This window comes from Labeo rohita, chromosome 16 (assembly GCF_022985175.1).
Source record: "Labeo rohita strain BAU-BD-2019 chromosome 16, IGBB_LRoh.1.0, whole genome shotgun sequence".
Taxonomy (NCBI): domain Eukaryota; kingdom Metazoa; phylum Chordata; class Actinopteri; order Cypriniformes; family Cyprinidae; genus Labeo; species Labeo rohita.
The window spans coordinates 23083473-23104327 of record NC_066884.1 but is presented as its reverse complement, the minus strand read 5'-3'; the positions used below and the strand labels follow the sequence as shown (position 1 = coordinate 23104327).

General features: G+C 35.6%; 2 protein-coding genes across 3 annotated transcripts in view; both read left to right on the top strand.

Annotated features, from left to right (window-relative positions):
* The first annotated feature begins 1896 nt into the window (after nt 1-1896).
* Nucleotides 1897-12991, top strand: slc2a3b (solute carrier family 2 member 3b). Of its 2 annotated transcripts, none has more exons than XM_051132241.1 (12): nt 1897-2079; nt 2706-2846; nt 6584-6685; nt 6783-6943; nt 7035-7275; nt 8503-8665; nt 8889-9076; nt 9958-10062; nt 10199-10300; nt 10819-10878; nt 10995-11198; nt 11288-12991. In XM_051132241.1, exons 2-12 carry the CDS (start codon nt 2823-2825, stop codon nt 11531-11533), a joined length of 1596 nt encoding a protein of 531 aa, XP_050988198.1. In that variant the 5' UTR covers nt 1897-2079; nt 2706-2822; the 3' UTR covers nt 11534-12991. The 2 variants fall into 2 exon arrangements, with proteins under 2 accessions (XP_050988198.1, XP_050988199.1); XM_051132242.1 differs by having other exon boundaries at nt 1899-2079; nt 10998-11198.
* A 2452-nt stretch (nt 12992-15443) lies between these two features.
* The window catches only part of ephb6 (eph receptor B6), a 67961-nt gene continuing 62549 nt past the window's right edge, over nt 15444-20855 (top strand). The window contains 1 exon segment of the mRNA XM_051132239.1: nt 15444-15573. Within this exon segment, the coding sequence (XP_050988196.1) occupies nt 15510-15573 (64 nt within the window). The 5' untranslated portion in view covers nt 15444-15509.

The window sequence follows — 20855 nt, the reverse complement described above, 5'->3', positions numbered from 1 at the left end:
TATATATGTGTATATGTGTGTGTGTATATATATATATATATATATATATATATATATATATATATTTTTTTTTTTTTTTTTTTTTTTTTTTTTTTTTTTTGCACCCTCAGTTTACAGATTTTTAAATAGTTATATCTCAGCCATATATTGTCCTGTTCAATGGGAAGCGTATTTATTCAGCTTCCAGATTATGTATAAATCTCAGTTATTATGACTGGTTTTGTGGTCCAGGGTCACATATACTTCATATGCCATTATAATGCTGTTAATAACTTAAAAGCACATTTATAATATGTGACCCTGGACCACAAAACCAGTCTTAAGTTGCTGGGGTATATTTGTAGCAATAGCCAGAAATACCTTGTATGGGTCATCAGGAAATCATCAGGAAATTAAGTAAAGATCATGTTCCATGAAGATATTTTGTAAAATTCCTACTGTAAATATATGAAGAGTTCAGATGCAAAACCAGCTAAAAGCCATCTTGGTCAAAAATGAGATAATGATACTGAGTGAATGCTCTTGACACATATTATACGTCCATCAAATACTTTTACTTCAAACTCGCTAAAATACCAGCCTCAGCCCAATCAGAAGTACCAGTTCTTGCATAGAAACCTAAACATCTGAGCCTGATAAAAATGCATTTTTAAAAGAAAGACGTCAGATGGATTTAGCTGGTTTTGCATCTGAACTCTTCATATGAAAACTTAATTTTTGATTATTACTATACATCAAGAACTTTGTTTGGACAACTTTAAAGGCGATTTTTCTCAATATTGTGATTTTTTTTTTTTTTTTTTTTTTTTTTTTTTTTTTTTTTTTTTTTGCACCCTTAGATTCCAGATTTTCAAATAGCTGCATCTCAAACAAATATTGTCCTATCCTAACAAACCACACATCAATGGGAAGCTTATTTATTCAGCTTTCAGATGATGCATAAATCTCAATTCACCCTTATGACTGGTTTTGTGATCCTGGGTCACATATAAAATCCACGTATTTTCCAAGTCAGATACATAACTGAAGCATGTAGAAGCTTGACAGGCTTTTAAAACAATTAAAATGTTGAGCTTTTTAAAGGGTGCAGAGTTTAGTTATACTAAAAAAGAAAAAAAAAGACCACAGTGGCAGGATGCTAGGGCTGATCTCAGTTCTCAAAACGTTTCCTTTGGCAAGTTCCTGTTTGTCTGTTAAAAAAAAAAACACATACGACTAGTCTTAGAGTTCAATGAGGTTGTGTATTATTACATTTTTATTTTATGTTATTACATTGTATTCAGTGTAGGCCTAATAATAAACGTAATGATTTTATTTTCAGGTTATTCGCCTATTTAAAAGACCAGAAAATTGATCAATACTAAGCTGTGATTGATAAGTGCGTTATCCAGTGTGATAGAAATTAATTTGCAATGCATTTTAGCCAATTTCAGTGAACAAACGAAAGCTAACGAGCGTAGGCAATGAAACATTTGTTATCACTAGATCACACACTTGTATGAAGTGCCAGCAAACCCCGCAAATTGTCCGGTCTCGGAAGAGAGGACTACTTGTTTACAAAACAAAAAAAGATGTCATTCTTTCACAGAAACACTCACATGACAACAATAACGGTTTTATTGTGTCAGACAGCAACTTTTGGCAGGTTTGAATCTGGTGGGATGCTGCGCCTGAGGAACAGAGGCGCGATTTACGTCCAGTTAATGTGGCGAATAACCAAATAAGGACATTTGAACAGGCTTTGCCTCAGAACCTCATGAGATCCCTATGTAGACAGCGTTGTAGGCGTCATTGGCACGTTCTGAGTGATGCTCAGATGATGCAGACTAGCGGCTGCTCACTAGTTTTTGAGACGCGGCCATCACTTTTAACAAAAGGGTGTTACGCGAATGACTTAAGAAGAAGTTCTAGTGAAGTCCTGTGACTCAGAAGTTACCGAAACAGGGGGAGCACCGATGTGACGACAAAAAGTGCAACGTGCCGACTGTCGTGTCTCACTCTCTATAAAAACCCACCAGCGCGAGTGTTTCATCATACACCAGCCACTACCTGATCGACACGCGAGCTCTGCAAACAAACGTAAATATGATCATTTTATTATTGTTGTTGTTTTTAATAATTAGCCGGAATGATATTTATGTAACTACGATGATGCTGCTTGATTAGAAACTTCTAATCTAGAAACTAACTCAAGTATGTGATTACTAATTTAGACAAAATTAGTATTTAAAATGTAAAAAATGTTTAAGTTGTGTCTCAAATCTTTAAAATAAAAATGCAGTGAAGTTCACTGTACTTTATGACCACTTTGAATATTATTACTGACTTAAGAGTGCTTACAGAAAGCATCACTTGAATCAGGGAACTGCAAGTTTTATTTTATTCACTGATAAACTGTTTTAAATTTCAGTTGTTTAACTTTAGTAAGATTTATGCGGGATTGAATGTCACATGAAAGCCACCAAGTCTTGAGCAATATATAGTGTGGACCTTGTGCTAATAGAGAAGCATCTTATTCGACTTCCACATTTACTTGCAGTTTGCTTTGCACAATACTGATGCTCAGCTGTCATATCAACTCAGCAGACATCCGTTGCAGGAAGCTGCTTTTTTGTAGTTGTTCTTGATGTATGTAGACATAAAAGGATTGACTTCTTTCTTAGCATTACTGACAACAGATATTCATATTCTTGTTTCCTTTTTAGAGGCTTTTCCAAATACGCACCCAGAAAACATACGTTTGGTTTCACTGCAAAAAGAGGAAGAACAGAAGACCTCTATCTCAATCGCAAAAATAATTGGCATTTGCAACAAAGAGCAGGATGGAGAAGATGCAAGACAGTAAGGTATAGCCTTTTTTCCTATCTATCTCTTCATACAGAATGAGGGCTTATTTTTTGCTATATATACACTACCGTTCAAAAGTTTGGGGTCAGTAAGACTTGTAATAGTCTTTAAAGAAGTCTCTTATGCTCATCAAGGCTGCATTTATTTGATTAAAAATATAGAAAAAAAACAGTAATATTGCAAAATGTTTTTACAGTATAAAATAATATTTTTTATTTTAACATACTTTAAAATAGAATTTATTCCTGTGATGAAAAGCTGAATTTTTATCAGCTGTTACTCCAGTCTTAAGTGTCACATGATCCTTCGGAAATCATTCTAATATGCAGATTTATTATTAGAATGATCAATGTTGGATAATATCAACAGTTGTGCTGCCAAATATTTTTTTGGAACCTGTGATTTTTTTTTTTTTCAGGATTCTTTCATGAATAACAAGTTTAAAACCCCAAACTCCAAACCCCAAACTTTTGAATGGTAGTGTATATATATATATATATATATATGTGTGTGTGTGTGAGAATACTGTTTGATTAATTTTGACCTAATTTGTTTATCACATTGATTTAAATACGATAATCTTGTACCATATTGATATAACAATACAAAAAAATATATATATATAATCCATGTTGTTATTAACAACATGAAGTGCATTAAACATTACACTACGTCAAGGTTTCCAAAGTGGGGATAATGAAAGAACTGCAGGTGGCATGTGAGATTAAAAACACTAAAAATTAATAATAATGTTAAATTTAAAAACATACATAAACATACAAGTGTGATACTTTATTAGTAATTTATTACCTTAAAATCTCAGGGTGAACTTCAAGTAAATATATTAGGTGAATGAGATTCAGATGACACAAAAAAAGATGCAATATATATTACATGTACATAAGAAATAATGTGAATTTGTGCATTTTAATGTGTGATGTTTAGGTAAATTGCAGTAAATCTATATTAAATTGCATTAGAGATAACATTTAAAAGAGGACCCTACTTCCAGAACTACAATTTACAAATAATTTACTCACCCCCTTGTTATCCACAATGTTCATGTCTTTCTTTCTTCAGTCGTAAAGAAATTATGTTTTATGAGGAAAACATTTCAGGATTTCTCCATATAATGGACTGATATGGTGCCCCGATTCTAAACGTCCAAAATACAGTTTAAATGCGGCTTCAAACGATCTCAAATGCGGTTGTAAACGATCACAGCTAAGAAAGAAGGGTCTTATCTAGTGCAATGATCAGTTATTTTAATAAAACTAATACAATTTATATACTTTTTAATGTCAAACGCTCGTCTTGTCTTACTCTGCCTAAACTGTTTTTGTTCCTGTATGTGTAAAACTCTCTCTCAACTTCGAAATCGTCCTATATTGCTGTTTTACCTTTTTTGTTAAGGGTGTTTGATCTTCTTTGCATGTTTACTTTGGTTTCACTTTGGTCGGAACTTCTGCAGCGATGTAGGATGATCTTGAAATGATTTTTGAAGTTGAGGAAGAAAATACGATTGGAGTTTTTCAACATACCCTAACTGTCTTGAATCAGAATGTACAGAGTTCAGGAAGAGAAAGGCAAGACTAGCATTTGAGATTAAAAAGCATTTAAATTGCATTTTTTTTATGAAAATAACTGATAGTTTCACTAGACAAGACTCTTCTTCCTCAGCTGGGATCGTTTACAACTGTATTTGGGATCGTTTGAAGCCGCATTTAAACTGCCTTTTGGAAGTTCAAAATCGGGGCACCATACCAGTCCATTATATGGAGAAAAATGCAGAAATGTTTTCCTAAAAAAATGCATTTAGTTTGCACTTAAGTACTTTTTTAAAAATATGCTAATGTGTCCTTCTTCAGAAATATCATGCAGAAATGATGGAGTTTAATGTAATATGGATAATGTAATATGTATTTTTATGGCAGTTGTTTCCTAGGTATGTTTTTAGAAAATGTACCATGGTTTGTGGTGTAGGTGTTACTACAGTGATCCTCTATACAGGTAACTGTGGTTACCATGCAGAAACTTAAGTAAATATTCAGGGGATACCCATGGACATCTGGTGTAGATTTGAAATGTTGTCATCTCACGGTTTACATGCTGATTGTGTAACATTTGTGTGTAGCACAAGTGGGTTTAACAAGATATCCTTGGAAAATGCCTCTTTAGGCTATGAATTTTCAAGTGATTTGACTCATCACCTTAATAAATAGAAAAAAATGCAGCGATGGTAGTGGAACTTTGTTTGACCTGTTTTATCATCTTGTATTGCAGCATGTGAATTATGAAACCAAAGGAAACCAACAAGGAGAATGAATGTTTAGAGTAGGGTTCAGTTGGCATGTTCAAACTTGAGCATAATATGAACAGCATCCTGACTGGTTCTTACTTGTTTAAGAATGGACAGACAGAATGGAAATTCCCAATCCGAGAGCCAGTTGCAATCTGTTTAGTGAGTCTAACACTGAGTGTGTTGATTTCGTAAATGAATGTGGTCAGTTAAGAGGCTGTTGGTTGCATGGCAGGATGTGGGGTGCAAATATGTGGTTTGATCTGTTCTGTCCTCCATCAGCAGAAGTCATTATGAACATTAGATTTCATAAAGATGGCGTTTTCGATTACTTACAGATCACATGATGACACCCATATCCTTGTTTGCAGTCACTGCTCCACGAGTCAGTGTGTGTGTTTAAGTCTTAATCGTAACATCAGACTGGTGTAAACATGCCTGAAGGTTCTGTGCACAGGTTTCAAAGTGCATTGCAATGTTTCTTTTCGTACTGACATTTGCCAAATGCAATATTGAGGGAGTTACTTAAAGCAATCCACTACATATTATTATGAAAAACCGCTACAAATGACCTTTTTAGGTTACTAATTGTACATTTCTCTCCCTCTCTCTCTCAAAAAAAAAAAAAAAAAAAAAAAACTACAAACTTCTAAAAATACAAATGCGTCAACCAATACACCCTATAGTTTGTAGCCCATTACCCACATAGCTTAACATGTGACAGCTAGTGGGAAGTGGCCTAAATGTGTGGTTTCCTGTACCTGTGCTGCTAACACATATTTGTATCGTCAGTCAGGCGGATTTTAACTCTTTAATCTCTGGTGAACTTGGGTTTCTCTGCAGCCGTACAGAAGCTGCACAGTTGACAGTAAACTTAGGTCCTTATTTCTATTTTCTTTTAATTTGACACACTAAAAAAGGAACAGACATAAAGTTCAGAGCGGCCAGACAGTTTCAGAATTTTTTTCAGTAGAAAATGACACATAATGACACTAACATTCCCATTATTATTGCTTACTAATGTATGCAACTTTCTTGTTCCACTTTCACATATAGTCTGGGAAATACTGCATTGTGTAATACGTTGCTATCAGAATTTGCGTGCCGTTTGAAATTGAATTGAGGACGAATTGAAGTAGCAAACAAGGATTGCATTATGAATTTGAATGTGACAGAGGATACTGAAGGAACGGGTGTGACACAAGAGTGTGATTTGTGTGTTAAAGATAAATGCAAAAGTGATAAAGGCTCTGCTTTCCTTTGCCTGTTTGGCACTGTTAGTCCTGGTAGCGTTACTCCTATTTAATGCAGGAGTTTTCGAACTTTTTGATGCCACAGACCCTTAAACTGATTGAAGGTTCCCTCAGTTTGTGTCTTGCTTTTACTCTTTTCATTTTTGTGCATATCACAATATGTGAATTTCTTCTTTTTGCCCAGGGGAAGCAGATCACATGGTGCCTCATGCTCTGCGTGTCCACAGCTGTCATCGGTTCCTTGCAGTTTGGCTACAACACAGGCGTCATCAATGCACCCGATGAGGTAAGTGTTTCATCAAGTTTCATCAATTTTGACTCCAGAAAACAACACTTCATTACTTACTTCGTCACTCATCATCTGTCTCTCTGTTGATCATCAGAAAGTGAAGAACTTCATCAAAAATGTGACTCTGATGCGCACTGGAGATCCAATGGATGACTCCACATTGACAACAGTGTGGAGTGTAACCGTTTCCATTTTCAATGTTGGCGGCATGATTGGGTCTCTTAGTGTCGGCACTCTAGTTGACAAACTGGGGAGGTGAGAAAATTAAAAATCACACCATTTCTTTGAACATAAAATGCTTAATGCATAAAATTTCCTTTGTTCATCTCTCTTCTTCTCATTACAGACGGAAAGCCATGCTTCTGTCCAACATCCTGGCTTTGATTGGTGGAGGCCTGATGGGTTTATCCGCCGTGAGCACCTCTTATGAGTTGATAATAGTTGGGCGTCTGGTTATTGGTGCATTCTGTGGCCTGTGTACAGGATTGACACCCATGTATGTGGGTGAAATTGCACCAACGGCACTGCGAGGGGCTTTTGGTACCCTTCACCAGCTTGGCGTGGTCATTGGCATCCTAATTGCCCAGGTTAGATTTTTCTATCTATAAATGATGATAAGAAATTTATGGAAACCCGTTTCCACCACTGAATTAAAAAAAAAGGGTAATTGCGACTTTTTATCTTACAATTCTGACTTTTTTCACAGAATTGCGTAATACAAACTCACAATTCTGTTATAAAGTCAGAAAAAGTTATAAAGAAAAAAGCCAGAATTGTGAGATACAAACTCGCATTTGCGTGAAAAATCAGAATTGTGTGATTTTTATCTTACAGTTCTGACTTAATTTCTCGCATAAAGTTTTTCTCGCTATTCTGACTTTGCAACTCGCAATTTTTTATCTCCCAATTCTAAGAAGAAAAATCTGAATTGCGAGTTTGTATGATGGTTTGTATGAGAGATTAAAGGTATAGCATAACGTAAAAAATAACTTTCTGTCCTAATTTACTTAGCCTTTTCTTATTCAAACCCAATATAAATGTCTTATTTTCATGCAATTCTAAAGACACTGAAGCTTACAAAACTTTCAAAAGCACCACAGAAGTATAATTAAATTGCTTTTCTAAAATCAATCACTTTTCTAAAAACATATGACATAACTTTTTGCAAGGTACAGACTGACAAAAAATCTTGACAACTCCTCTGCACATTCAGTAGATGTTCAATTTGTGATGAAATTATTCTTTTGAGTCAGATATTATTAATGAATCAGTTCATTCATTCACCACAAAACTGGTCTGAATGATTTCTTCATGAATTGACCACAAAAGTTATTTTCCTCACAAAACTTATTGTATGGCTTCAGAAGTAGGGGTCAACTGATATGTGGTTTTCAAGGCTGATACCGATTATTACAGATCAAGTAGACCGATTTTTTGAACCGATATGTGTGTGTATCTGGTGTAAAATTTAATGTTAAAATTAAGAATAATAAAGGCTCTGACAAAGACTTTCTTTAAATACTTTTACCTTTATTTGCAAATCAGTTTTGAAAATGACCGAAACCGATAACCATGAAAATGCTTAATATCATTGCTGATTAATCAGTCAACCACTATTTAAGATATTTGGACCATTTCTGTGACACTTTTATGGTGGTTTTGAGTCATTTTTGAACCTTGAAAGTCCCTATTCATTATAATTAATTATTCATTGATCCTTTTTTGGAAGTCTTACTGATTTGCAATATACAAATTATATATACAAAAAAAATGTAATAGTTACAAATGGTAATTTTTGTGGATTTCATTGGTAGATCTTAGGTCTGGAGTCATTGCTGGGGTCTCAGACCTTGTGGCCATTGTTGTTGGCCCTGACGACAGTGCCTGCAGTGTTACAGAGCATCATGCTGATCTTCTGCTCGGAGAGCCCTCGATACCTGCTGATCAATCTGAACCAGGAGGAAGAGGCACGCCAAGGTGAGTCTGCTATGACTGAATAAACTCTTAAGAAGCATCAAATGAGGGTCTAGCATACCAGGCATGAATGTTGCTAGTATGGAGAAATGTGGTGACGATCCTAGGGGCCCGTGGCGATTTTTACTCAGGACCTGCTAATGTATATATTTCAAGTATATAAAAAAGTAAAGTATATTTACTCTTCTGTGCTGACTATGTATGTCTTTCTTTCTTCTATTCTCAGTGCTGACTCGTCTTCGTGGGCATTCAGATGTGGAGGATGACATTCGTGAGATGAAGGAAGAGGCCATGAAGATGTCCATGGAGAAGAAGGTTTCCATTCCAGAGCTGTTCCGTAACCCCGCTTACAGGCAGCCCATTATTATCGCCATAATCCTGCAGCTGTCCCAACAACTGTCCGGAATCAACGCTGTGAGTCTCACACTCCGCACTTCATACAAAACTTCTCACACGAGCTAAATATAAATCTGACGCTTGATTAGGTTATCCCGATAAACATATTTATAGTCAGCAGTGCCTTGTTTTCCAGGTAAAAATAGTTAACATATCAATCAAACAAGATATCTTTAGTCTATATACTGTTTTGTGGTACAGAATTAAAAATTCAACACTGATATATGTATATTTATATAATTCAATTAATTAGTGGTGGAAGAAATGGTGCGTTAAAATTTTCACATTATACACCTTTGTGCATATCCGTACATTATGATGCAAAACAATGACAAAGATCTTCTTGGCTCAATGAAGAGTATTTTAAATTTTAAACCCATCTAAATGAAGCCACCGATAAAACCAAAGTCATTTTTACTATTTGCAATAAGGAATTTGAATACTATCAACACAGTTCTAGCCTGAAAGAACACCTGAACTAAGATTAATCAGCACAAATGTATTTATTAAAAGTCTACATTGTAAAAATAACAAATGCTATGACTAAACAGATTGCTGTGGACTTCATATATACTGTGTACTATTATATATTAGATTTCTTTTCCCTCATTTTTTTTATGCCTAAAACAGCTAAGGTGATAAAATGAAGCATATAATAATGTATGTTTTTTAAATTTATAATAATTTTTATAACAAGTTGTAATATTATACACAGTTCTCCCTAGTAAATGTATCTTTTTTTTTAAATAATGTTTTAGATATTTTTACTAAAAAACAAGACAAGTGGATTTCTGTCATTTTCTAAGGCTTCCATCCATGTTTTCATATTCTTCAGCTTAGAAAATGGACATGAACTGTTCTAAATGTTGACCAGCTGTGTTTTTTGTGAATTTTTCCAGGTCATTTATTACTCTACAGAGATCTTCAGAAGTGCAGGTATCACTGGGCCAGTCTTTGCCACCATTGGAGTGGGTGCCGTCAACACTCTCTTCACTGTCATCTCTGTGAGTTTACACAGTGGAGCTAAAATTATTATTACTGTTATTTGCCATTTTTATGCCCTTATGGCATACTTATGAGGGCATACTAAAATGTTACTTAAGGGCTGTGTTTTAAGTGTCCATTTGCTTTGCTCAACAGCTCTTCCTGGTGGAGAGGGCAGGAAGAAGAACACTTCACATGATCGGACTGGCTGGAATGACTTTCTGCACTCTGCTCATGACCATTTCTCTTAAACTTGTGGTGAGTTTGGGACTTTTGAGATATCATTATATGTGACCCTGGACCACAAAACCAGAAATCATTAGGATATTAAGTAAAGATCATGTTCCATGAAGATATTTTGTAAATTTCCTACTGTAAATATATCAAAACCTAATTTTTGATTAGTAATATGCATTGTTAAGAACTACATTTGGACAACTTTAAAGATGATTTTCTCAATATTGTGATTTTTTTGCACCCTCAGATTCCAGATTTTCAAACAGTTGTATCTCAACCAAATATTGTCCTATCCTAATGAACCATACATCAGTGGAAAGCTAATTTATTCAGATGATGTGTAAATCTCACTTTAAAAAATGTGACCCTTATGACTGGTTTTGTGGTCCAGGGTCACTTTCCAGGGTCCATGGTATCATTAAATGCTGAACTATTTAAATCTTTAGAATTAAATGGCATGGATTTTACTTTATTTAAATTAAACATAAAGGCATTAAGTTTAATTAAATTCATTTTTTTTTGTCTTTTCTAATTTTAAGAACACTACAGGAGCACAGAATGTGACTGCCGTCTCCGTCGCTGAATCTGCACCTGTAGGGGTCAGTATATGATCTTATTAATGAATGCCAAATTACATCTGTGTTAGAAGACATTCACTAAAATGTATCATTCTCTATTTCTCTCTCCAAATGATTCAATTATCATATACGGCCAGCAGGGAACCTCAGCGATCAGCATTCTGGCCATTCTGGCAGTGTTTGGATTTGTGGCCAGTTTTGAAATGGGACCAGGTCCAATCCCATGGTTCATAGTGGCAGAGCTATTCGCTCAAGGTCCACGTCCGGCAGCCATCGCTGTGGCAGGATGCTGCAACTGGACTGCCAGCTTTCTTGTCGGACTGCTTTTCCCAAAACTACTGGTGAGAACCTTGTCATAGAATTCAACAGTATTGCATTTTTCAAGGACACAAGAGCTAAACGCATAACTGTGATCTTGCTTCCTTTTCAGAAACTGTGTGATGCGTACGTCTTTATCATATTCCTCATCCTCCTGATCATCTTCTTCGTGTTTACCTACTTCCGGGTTCCTGAGACCAAAGGCCGGACGTTTGAAGACATCGCCAGTGGGTTTTCCAAGTCCGCAGGCACCAGTGATGCCAACTACACGTCGCCAGAGGATGTAGTCACAATGCCAGTAACCCCATCATCAGAGAAGTTTCAGATGACTGAATTGGCAGGCCAGGAGAAAAGCTGAGAAACCTATAAGAAAAAAACACAACCCTCACAAAATTGACACCTTATAATGAGCACAGAGCGGACAGTACAGAACAGATGCAGCTAAATAATTGGCCTTATTATAATGAAATAGTTTGCGTTTTGATATAAATCAGTGTTACACTGCAGGTGTTACAGATGTTAAAATAATCTCATTTCTGTTGTCAAATCACTGTGGCTTTTTTATTATTATTATTATTGAGGGGAGTTGGCTTCGAAAAGGCAACCGGGTTTAAAAAATGCCTTTTGCAAACCACTGGCATAGAGGTACTAAACAGTGTTATGATATTGAAAGCCTTTTTATGATTGGCAGTTGTAAAGTCATTATGAGCAAATATGTATTACGTGTGATTGCAGATGTTAAGTTACTGTATGTTTAGTTAGAGTTTAGTTGTATTTTTAAAATAACTGATGTGTGAGAATTCTACTGAGCACTAAGCACTTGTCCATAATCATGTGGAATATTAAACTGATTACTATGACTTCTATTTAAATAGTTGGTTAGCAGCTTCCCCATGGTGCCCAAAGACTTAAAGCATCTTTATGAAGTTTTATGTATTTTTGAGACTTTGGAGCCACCTACAGTTGAGTCTAATTCAGTGTCGTAATTAAAGTAGATAGCTGTACTCATGCTTTTGTTGCTGTCTTAAAGCAATCCGCCTCTTTCACGGTATTTCATATCCACTCAACAAACTTACTTCCGGAACGGACGTTTGCAAGGAAGTATGGGAAATAAACAGAAGCCATATACCTTATTAGAAGTCAGTTTACCATCAGATGTTTTAAACACATTACATACAGTTGCTTTAAATCAGATTGAATTTTATGTGCTAATCGCTTGCGCTCAGCTGCTGTCTATTTGACTCCTGTTTTGCTGTTATGCCAACTTTTGTACAAAAGAGTAATTTTATTGTTTAAATTTAATTATAAATTCTATTAAGTATCAGTTTAAACGGTGTTCATCACTTCAGTATTTCACATGGTGATTGTCAGTCAGCGTGACTGAATGAACACTACTGATACGGGATCATGTGAAAGTTACTCATGACATCCAAAGATAACAAGCACAGATTTATTGTTTAACGTGGATGTATGTGCATTCCATAGTTCAATTTAAGATTTGTAGTTTAGGTTTTTTTTTTTGCTCTACTTTGTAAATATATATTTTTGTTTGTTTACATTTTTTACTGTTTTGCTGCACTAGCTTGACTGAATGATTGACATGCTTTCTGGAGTTTTGTCAAGTATGAACCATGAATTTTCATGAAATGTGCGTTTTATATATGTATTTATATATTTTGTAATATTTATAGCTTTGATTTTTTTCAATTTCTTATGTTTTTACATTTTTTGTCAAACTCTCCTAAATGTATGATTGCATGTAATGCGATAAGAGATTGTGAGATTGACAAGATTAAAACATTCCCATTGCACTTGATTTCATTTGACATGTGTTTGTGTGTTCGCATCACAGGAACTCTGTACATATTTTTTTAATGAGATAACTATCATGTGTTATGACAGGCCTGTTCCTTCTCATGAAATGTTGCATCACATCATAAAACTCTTGCATCCAAATAGATATTGCTTTACTTGTAAGCCACAATAATGGGGTAGTTTACTGCAATAATAAAGTCTTTTTTTAACATTGTGCTTTAAAGGGATAGTTCACCCAAAAAACCTCCACAGACAACTAGTGTCCTATGGTCAAGGCACAGAAATGTAGTAAGGACATTGTCAAAATAGTCCATGTGACATCAGTAGTTCAACCTTAATTTTATGAAGCTACAGGAGTACTTTTTGTGTGCAAAGAAAACAGAAATAACAACTATATCTTTGCTTTTGGGACAGTCTGCCGCCATTAACGAGAATACCATGACACATGCGTTGTGGTACTTTCATTAATGGTGTCTACGATGACATGGAAGAGAGTAATTGTTGAGTAAAGTCGTTATTTTAGTTTTCTTTGCACACAAAAAGTATTCTCCTACCTTCGTAAAATTATGGTTGAACCAGTGATTTCATGTGGACCATTTTAACGATGTCCTTATGTGTCTGTGCCATGACTGTGGTAGGACCCTTATTGTCTGTATATAACGTCTAACGTCACGGTTTGGTCAGTTACCCGGATGTGCGGCCATATTGGAGACACTCCGATGTAAACAACAGCATGGATTGCACTTGAAATGTACAACTGCATACTTTGTTCTGCTCATTTATGCTGTTAAACCACGGAAAAGCTGCTAAATTATATAGAGAAGGACCTACTATGCAGGAAAGGGCGCAATAGTTTGACAAACTAAAGCTAATAGGCGGTAAAAATACATACAAGCAGTATTAATTAAGATATTAGCCTAATTCACATAACGTTACCTGACCGGAAATTATAAAAACAAACAGGAACGTTGTCAAGATTCTTGCTCTGGAAATCCTGGTTCAGTTTGGCCAAACACAAAAGAATTTTGTTCCTTGATCAGTTTTTTTTTTTTTTTATATATAACTTTTGGTAGTTTATAGTACTTAAAATGTTTTTCCCAGTCCTACCGATTAGTACAGCCTAAAACATGGCGATAATTGACCATTTCCAACAGCAATCAGCTAAATATACCAGTTCATTTCGGTTCAGTGGCATTGTTTACATTCAGTGCCACCAATTTGACCGATTGATGAAGGGTCGTCATCAAAAATATCTTAATTTGGTGTTCCGAAAATGAACGAAGGTCTTTGGAACGACATGAGGTGAGTAATTAATTTTTGGGTGAACTATCCCTGTAAGTATGCACTTTAATTAAACATTCAAGGACAGATGCTTAAAACTTGAATTAAATATTTATAATTTTCTCTTACTGCTGTTTATTGTACGGTTACGACATGAGATGACAAGATAATTTCATTTTATTATTATTATTATTATTTATTTATTTTTTATTTTTTTTGTACAATTTCACTAAATCCAATTCACAATTCACCCTGCTAATCAACATCGACAATTGTAAACAATTGGCTTTCTGTCCTTATAGAAAAGGCTCCTGCATTAGGACCACATAACTGATTAAAACATAGGGAAAAAACAGGTAAAAGTGGATGAAAATAAGTAAATTGTAGTAAAGGAGGAAATGGCGTCGAAGAGTTTGAGGGGAAGAATAGTCAGATAATTATACGGCGTCTACGCTTGTGTGATGAATGACAGGACAGAAGCATTCGACTTTTCCCAAACTTACGTTACCTTTATAACTTTATTTATTGAGTCACAACGGAATTGTACGGCACCACCGATGTCTTCAAGTCACTGTGTCCACAAGGAGGCGCAGTTTTCAAAGGTATAATTGTGCAACTCCGTAGTCAGGAGTTCAGCAGTTTTTATATGACTGTATGTATTGAATAACCTTTCTATGTGTGTGTGGGAAATGAGACCAATCCTGGAAGAAAATATTTAAAATATGTATTTTTTTTCCAGGAACGAAAAAACCAGCAACTGAAAGAAGAGAGGAAAAGAAAACACACAGGCAGGTTTCCAAGCTTCTTTTACTGAGTGATGCATATTTGCAATCTGGCTGGCTGTGCCCTATCAGCATGCCAAACCAGAGCCCTCACCAAATGTGACTGTGAGAGCGTCTGTCTCCTGCGTGTCTAGACACTTTTTCTGCGAACAAGCCCAACTCGTTTTAGGTTTTCCATCACGGTGAGTGGCTAAACTCAGTTTACCGGTCCCTTCATCTCTCTCTCTCTCTCTCTCTCTCTCTCTCTTTCTTTGCTCAGTGACTTCTCAGTCATAATCATCATCATACATAAATACTCCTCCCCGCTCCCCCACCCCCTCTCTTTCTCTCCTCTCTTTAATCTCAGATAAAAACGAGCAGACAGACTCCTCCTCCCTTCTCTCTCTCATTCTCTCTCTCCTCCTGTCTCCCTCTCCTGTGTTCTTCCTCTCTGGACTTCTCTTGTGTGTTGCTCTGATGGAAATGTGGAGGATCTTTCTCTCTGTCTCTCTTGTGGTCCAGCACAGTTCAGCTGAAGAAGGTATGAAACTTCCTTTGCTTGCACTGGCACTCTAAGCTCCCCCGTTTTTTGAAGGGGGGGTCTCTTGCTGTCCGGTCCGGTTTGGAGTGTGTGTCAACATGTGTAAGAGTCTCTGAATGAGTTTGTAGGTCTGCTTGCGGTTCTCGCGGTTCACTTTCATTTACATCTTGCATGTGCTTGTGTGTCAGTCTGAGGCTGATGATCTGAACGGACCCTTGTACTATATAATGAGTGGCTGTTTATGAGTTGCTACTGTGAATTGAAGAGCTCTCTGTGGACCCTGCCAAGCTGCGTTTATGCTTAACAAAAGGGTGCAGAATAGAGCCAGCGGAGGGGTGAATAATTTGTTGTGTAACCTTTGTCTCTCTCTGACCCATGCAACTCCCCCCTTCCCAACTCTCTGCCCCCCTTTTTCTGATATTATAACTGTTATAATGGCCTTCCTCCTCCCCACAGACCATTCAGCCCCCTGACAATACGGACACCCCACTCACTTCACTGTACATCTCTGTGTCCTTTCATCTGCACTTTTTCTTTCTCTCTGTCTCATTTTTCTATTGGCTAAATGGTGTTTTCAGTCAATGCGTTACAGACATGAGCAGTTTAAATAGATGGATTGATGAAGTTGGCATCTCATAGTGAGCTCTTGTGAAAAAGCTCTCAGTGACTCATTTTGTGTGTGTGTGTGTGAGGTATTTGAATGCCAGAGTCTGTTAGGAACATGTTGTCTCGCTGAAACTCGTATGTGCTACTGTTTTTTCGAACTTATTTGAATCAGCCATTGTGCTTTGCACTTTTCACATGAAAGCATGTTTATGCGCATGAATGGTAAAGACTGTACGTAACTATTTGCTTTGTAAAAAGTGGATAGAACTATTTCTACCGTTAAAATGAGGGCCATTGCTGAAATTCACAGGGTCCGGGACAATATTTTTATGGGTGAGCACCTTTACTCCAGGACTTCATCAACGCAAGTAGTCAGGTTGATCATATTAAATACAATTTTCACTTGCATAATGATTGTTACAATTGTTGTTACCAATTACATTTAAATTTCAAAGTACTTTTCAAAGCAAAATCAATTTTTTTAAAGCATGATTGTTACATACAATATTGCCAATGCATCACAAACAACAAAAGCAGTAATTAATAATAATAAAGTAATTAATAACCATAATAATAATAAAATAAGGTGCCATAAAATAGGGTACCAATAAATAAATACATGAATATATTCAGCAACAAGCTATGAAATTAAAAATAATAATAATAATATTAAGGACTTTCATATTTTTTAAATGCTTTTAACAATGCTTTTAAAATAAATGATATTCTTTCGAACTGAAAGAATCCTGAAAAAAAGGTTTCCACAAAAATATTAAGCAGCACAACTGTTTTCACTATTGATAATAATAAGAAATGTTTATTGAGCAGCAAATCAGCTGATTAATATGATTTCTGAAAGATCATGTGACACTGAAGACTGGAATAATGATGTTGAAAATTTGGCTTTAACAAATTCCACTTTAAAATTTATTAAATTAATATTAAAATAGAAAACAATTTATTGAAAATAAGTTATTTTAAATTGTATTAAATATTACTGTTTTACTAAATTATTGAATAAATTGATGTAACACACGACCAAGACATTTCTTAAAAAAACATAGGCTACACTACCGGTCAAAAGTTTTTGAACAGTAAGATTTTTAATGATTTTTTTTTCTCTTCTGCTCACCAAGCCTGCATTTATTTGAATAATTTTGCTATTTAAAATAAATATTTTCTGCTTGGATATCTTTTAAAATGTAATTTCCTGTGATCAAAGCTCAATTTTCAGCGTCATTACATATAAATTAATATGAATTATAGAAAATAATACTTTCTTTTAACAGTGATGCTTTAAATTGATCAAACATGATGATAAAGACATTGATATTGTTAGAAAAGATTTCTATTTCAGATAAATGCTGTTCTTTTGATCTTTCTGTTCATCAAAGAAACCTGAAAAAAATTCTACCCAGCTGTTTTCAACATAATAATAATAATAATAATAATAAATGTTTTTTCAGCAGCGAATCAGAATGAAATGATTTCTGATCAGTGACTGGAGTAATGATGCCAAAAACTCAGCTTTGAAATCACAGGAATAAATTACATTTTAAAATATATTCAAATAGAAAACAGTTATTAAAAATAGTAAAAATATTTCGAAATTTTACTGTTTTTGCTGTATTTTGAATCAAATAATTGCAGGCTTGGTAAGCAGAAGAGACTTCTTTAAAAAACATTACAAATCTTACTGTTCAAAAACTTTTAAATGGTAGTGTAAAAAAAAAATCGTATTGACTGCAAATCTTCAAACAAACATTAATCATTCAATAGATATTCAACAACACATGACAAGATTTTTACAGTGTGAAATCTCAGTATATTTTTGGAGTAATTAGTGTCTTGCATAGCCGAGAGCTTCCACGATAAACACAAACTTTCACTGCTATTTTACCATGGGTGTTTGTGACAAACAACATGTTTAATTTCCAAAAAAAAAATTAGTTGACCGTACACATAACAGCTAGTTCTAATAGATAGAAAAAGACAAGGACCAGTCCAAGTGTTTTGTGCCCATATTGCAATAATGCTATATTAACCACTGCAACACATCAGTCCCATAACACAAACTCATACCTCTAATGATTCTAGGTCGCTCCCTCAAGGCCATAACTCTAAACTAATTCAGCAGACCCCTTTACCTTCTCTCCTATAGCAAAATGCTATGCCTTTCATCACATTTAACTAGTCCACAGCCATTCCCTCAGGAGCATAACTCTAAACTAATGCAGTTGTACCTGCCCTCCTGGAGCAAAGGCCTGTACCCTTCATCACCTTTAATTAGATCAGCAGCCATTCACATACACGCTGCCTGTCTATTCACATAGCATCCCGTACCTTCAAGATCTCTGGAAGGCGTTTGTAGGTCTGCTAGTGAAAGTGCCCTCACTGATCACATCAGACACTGTAACCATATTTAGGGTAGTGTTTTGGTGGTCATGTGATCTCAGAATGGTGGCCCACATAAGGTGACCTGAGCTGCTCCATGTGAAATAAAACAGCTTTTATAAGGCTACTGATATACTGCATGGTTTAGAATAAACAATTTAAGCCTGATTTTGGCACAATCTCTCTGATGTAGAGTGGGTGTTTGTTATCGAATATGGGGTCGGGACGCAAGATTCAATCGCTTCATTTTGTGTAGTGTGTCATAGTGGACGACAATTGATGCCACAGCTGTGGCACTTCACGACATCACAACAGAAAGACTAGTGTGTTTAATTTTTTTCCGTCATCCACAACGAGTTCTGTCACATCTGTGACATTAGCCAATAGGAGCACAGAAGCGCCTGCGTACATGCTTGCTGAAAATTTTACACTGGAGGAAACATTCGTGACTACTGCAAAAGATTGAAAAAAAAAGTCAAATAAAAACTATTTTACCTCAGTTCTCTTTGACAGTCTGTACTGTCCTCTTCGTGCAATCCAAGTTTGTGTCCACTGTTTTCTTTCTTTCTTTTTTTTTGTTTTTTTTTTTTTTTTTGATGACAGATGTCGTTTGCTAGCCACTGTTTGTTTACGCTCATGCTGTTTATGCTCACTTCTATCTAGTTCTATCTAGCTATTGATGACAGCACGCACATTGTAAGACGGCAAGCGATTAACGTGTAGTCTGACATGATTCTTGTTCACGACACAACACAGTTTTAGGAGTCAAAATCTCATAATCGGACACAGTGACTGACGTAGTCAACAAAAAAAAATCATGTAGTCTGAACTGGGGTTAAATTGCAGTCTATTGAAAATTAGCCCACCCTCCAGACATCCTAGGTGTATATGACTTCCTTCTTTCGGATGAATCCAATCAGAGTTATATTAAAAATGATCCCGGCTCTCCCAAGCTTTATAATGCAATGGGTGGGTGTTGCTTTTCAACAAATATGTGATGTGATCAGGGAAAACCCGTCAGATGTTGCGCTGGGACGTTTTCAAGAAAATTCGAAAAAAAAGCTTGAATGTAATTTTTTGGCAAAATGAAGTTTTCATTAAATTATTGTTCTGTAACGTCTTGTCTGTCATCTCTGAAAATATCTTGGCAAAATTCACTTGTTTAGTGCAGAAACATAGCGATTTATTGCAGCAAGTGAAAATAACTGTCTTTCTCTCATGTTAAGAACGCGCTGCGGAGGTGCTTTCGCTTTCTCTTACCTATCAAAATAAACCACCTAACATTTAATAAAGGTGTATCAATGCATATTCCTCGCCAGTCCTGTGTAAACTACGGCACGCAAAGGTTTTTAAAATTTGTTTATTTTTTGTAATATTGTGAGATGGCGGAGCACAACAGAACAACACAGTCTCCCTCATTTAACGCACCTGATTCATATCATCAGCTCGTTACGAGAAAGATCCATGAACTGAGTGTGTCAGATTCAGGAAGTAGGTAAAGTTTCACCATGTGTTGGGTTTTTTTAGATTGCATCACATATATGCTTACCCACCATTGTTGTAGCAAGCAGAAACAATTTTATACCTAAAATCAAAAAAAATCTTGATATATTTTCTGATCACAAGGTTTAAAGGGATAGTTCATCCAAAAATGAAAAATCTGTCATTAATTACTCACCCTCATGTTGTTCCAAACCCGTAAGAGCTTTGTAAGATTCCTTGTGTGCAAAGAAAACAAATACAACAACTTTATTCAACAATTTCTTTATTCAACAGTTCTGTGTCAGTCTTTGACGTGCGTTCACCAAAAAGTATTCTCTTCATAAAATAACGGTTAAAGCACTGATGTCAGATGGACTTTTGAATGATGTCCTTATTACCTTTTTGGACCTTTAACGTGTCAGTTGTGCTGCTGTCTATGCAGGTCAGAAATCTCTCAGATTTCATCAAAAATATCTTGATTTGTGTTCTGAAGATTCATTTTTGGGTGAACAATCCCTTTATTATCTCTAAGTATATGATCTCTGTCTCTAAGAAGCTATACTTCTTAGAAAAACTGAGATTTTAAAGTGGTCATCGCATGTAAAGTTTACTTTTACATGTTGTTTGAACATTAATGTTTGTTCGCAGTGTATGCACAAATCTGGCCTATAATGATAAAAATCCATGCAGTGGTTTTTAATTAATCTGTAAAAATAATATCCCTTTTTCAAATCGAGCCATTCTCAGATGCCTGTCGGTGTGGCGTCGCATGAGCGTCTTACCTCAGATCAGCTGTAACA

What these genes read in the sequence shown, in the direction of transcription:
- slc2a3b (XM_051132241.1), top strand. Translation starts at nt 2,823, where the DNA reads ATGGAGAAGATGCAAGACAGTAAG. An exon ending in TCATCAATGCACCCGATGAG is followed by an intron (nt 6,686 to 6,782) that starts GTAAGTGTTTCA and finishes GTTGATCATCAG; the next exon opens with AAAGTGAAGAACTTCATCAA. An exon ending in AACTGTCCGGAATCAACGCT is followed by an intron (nt 9,077 to 9,957) that starts GTGAGTCTCACA and finishes GAATTTTTCCAG; the next exon opens with GTCATTTATTACTCTACAGA.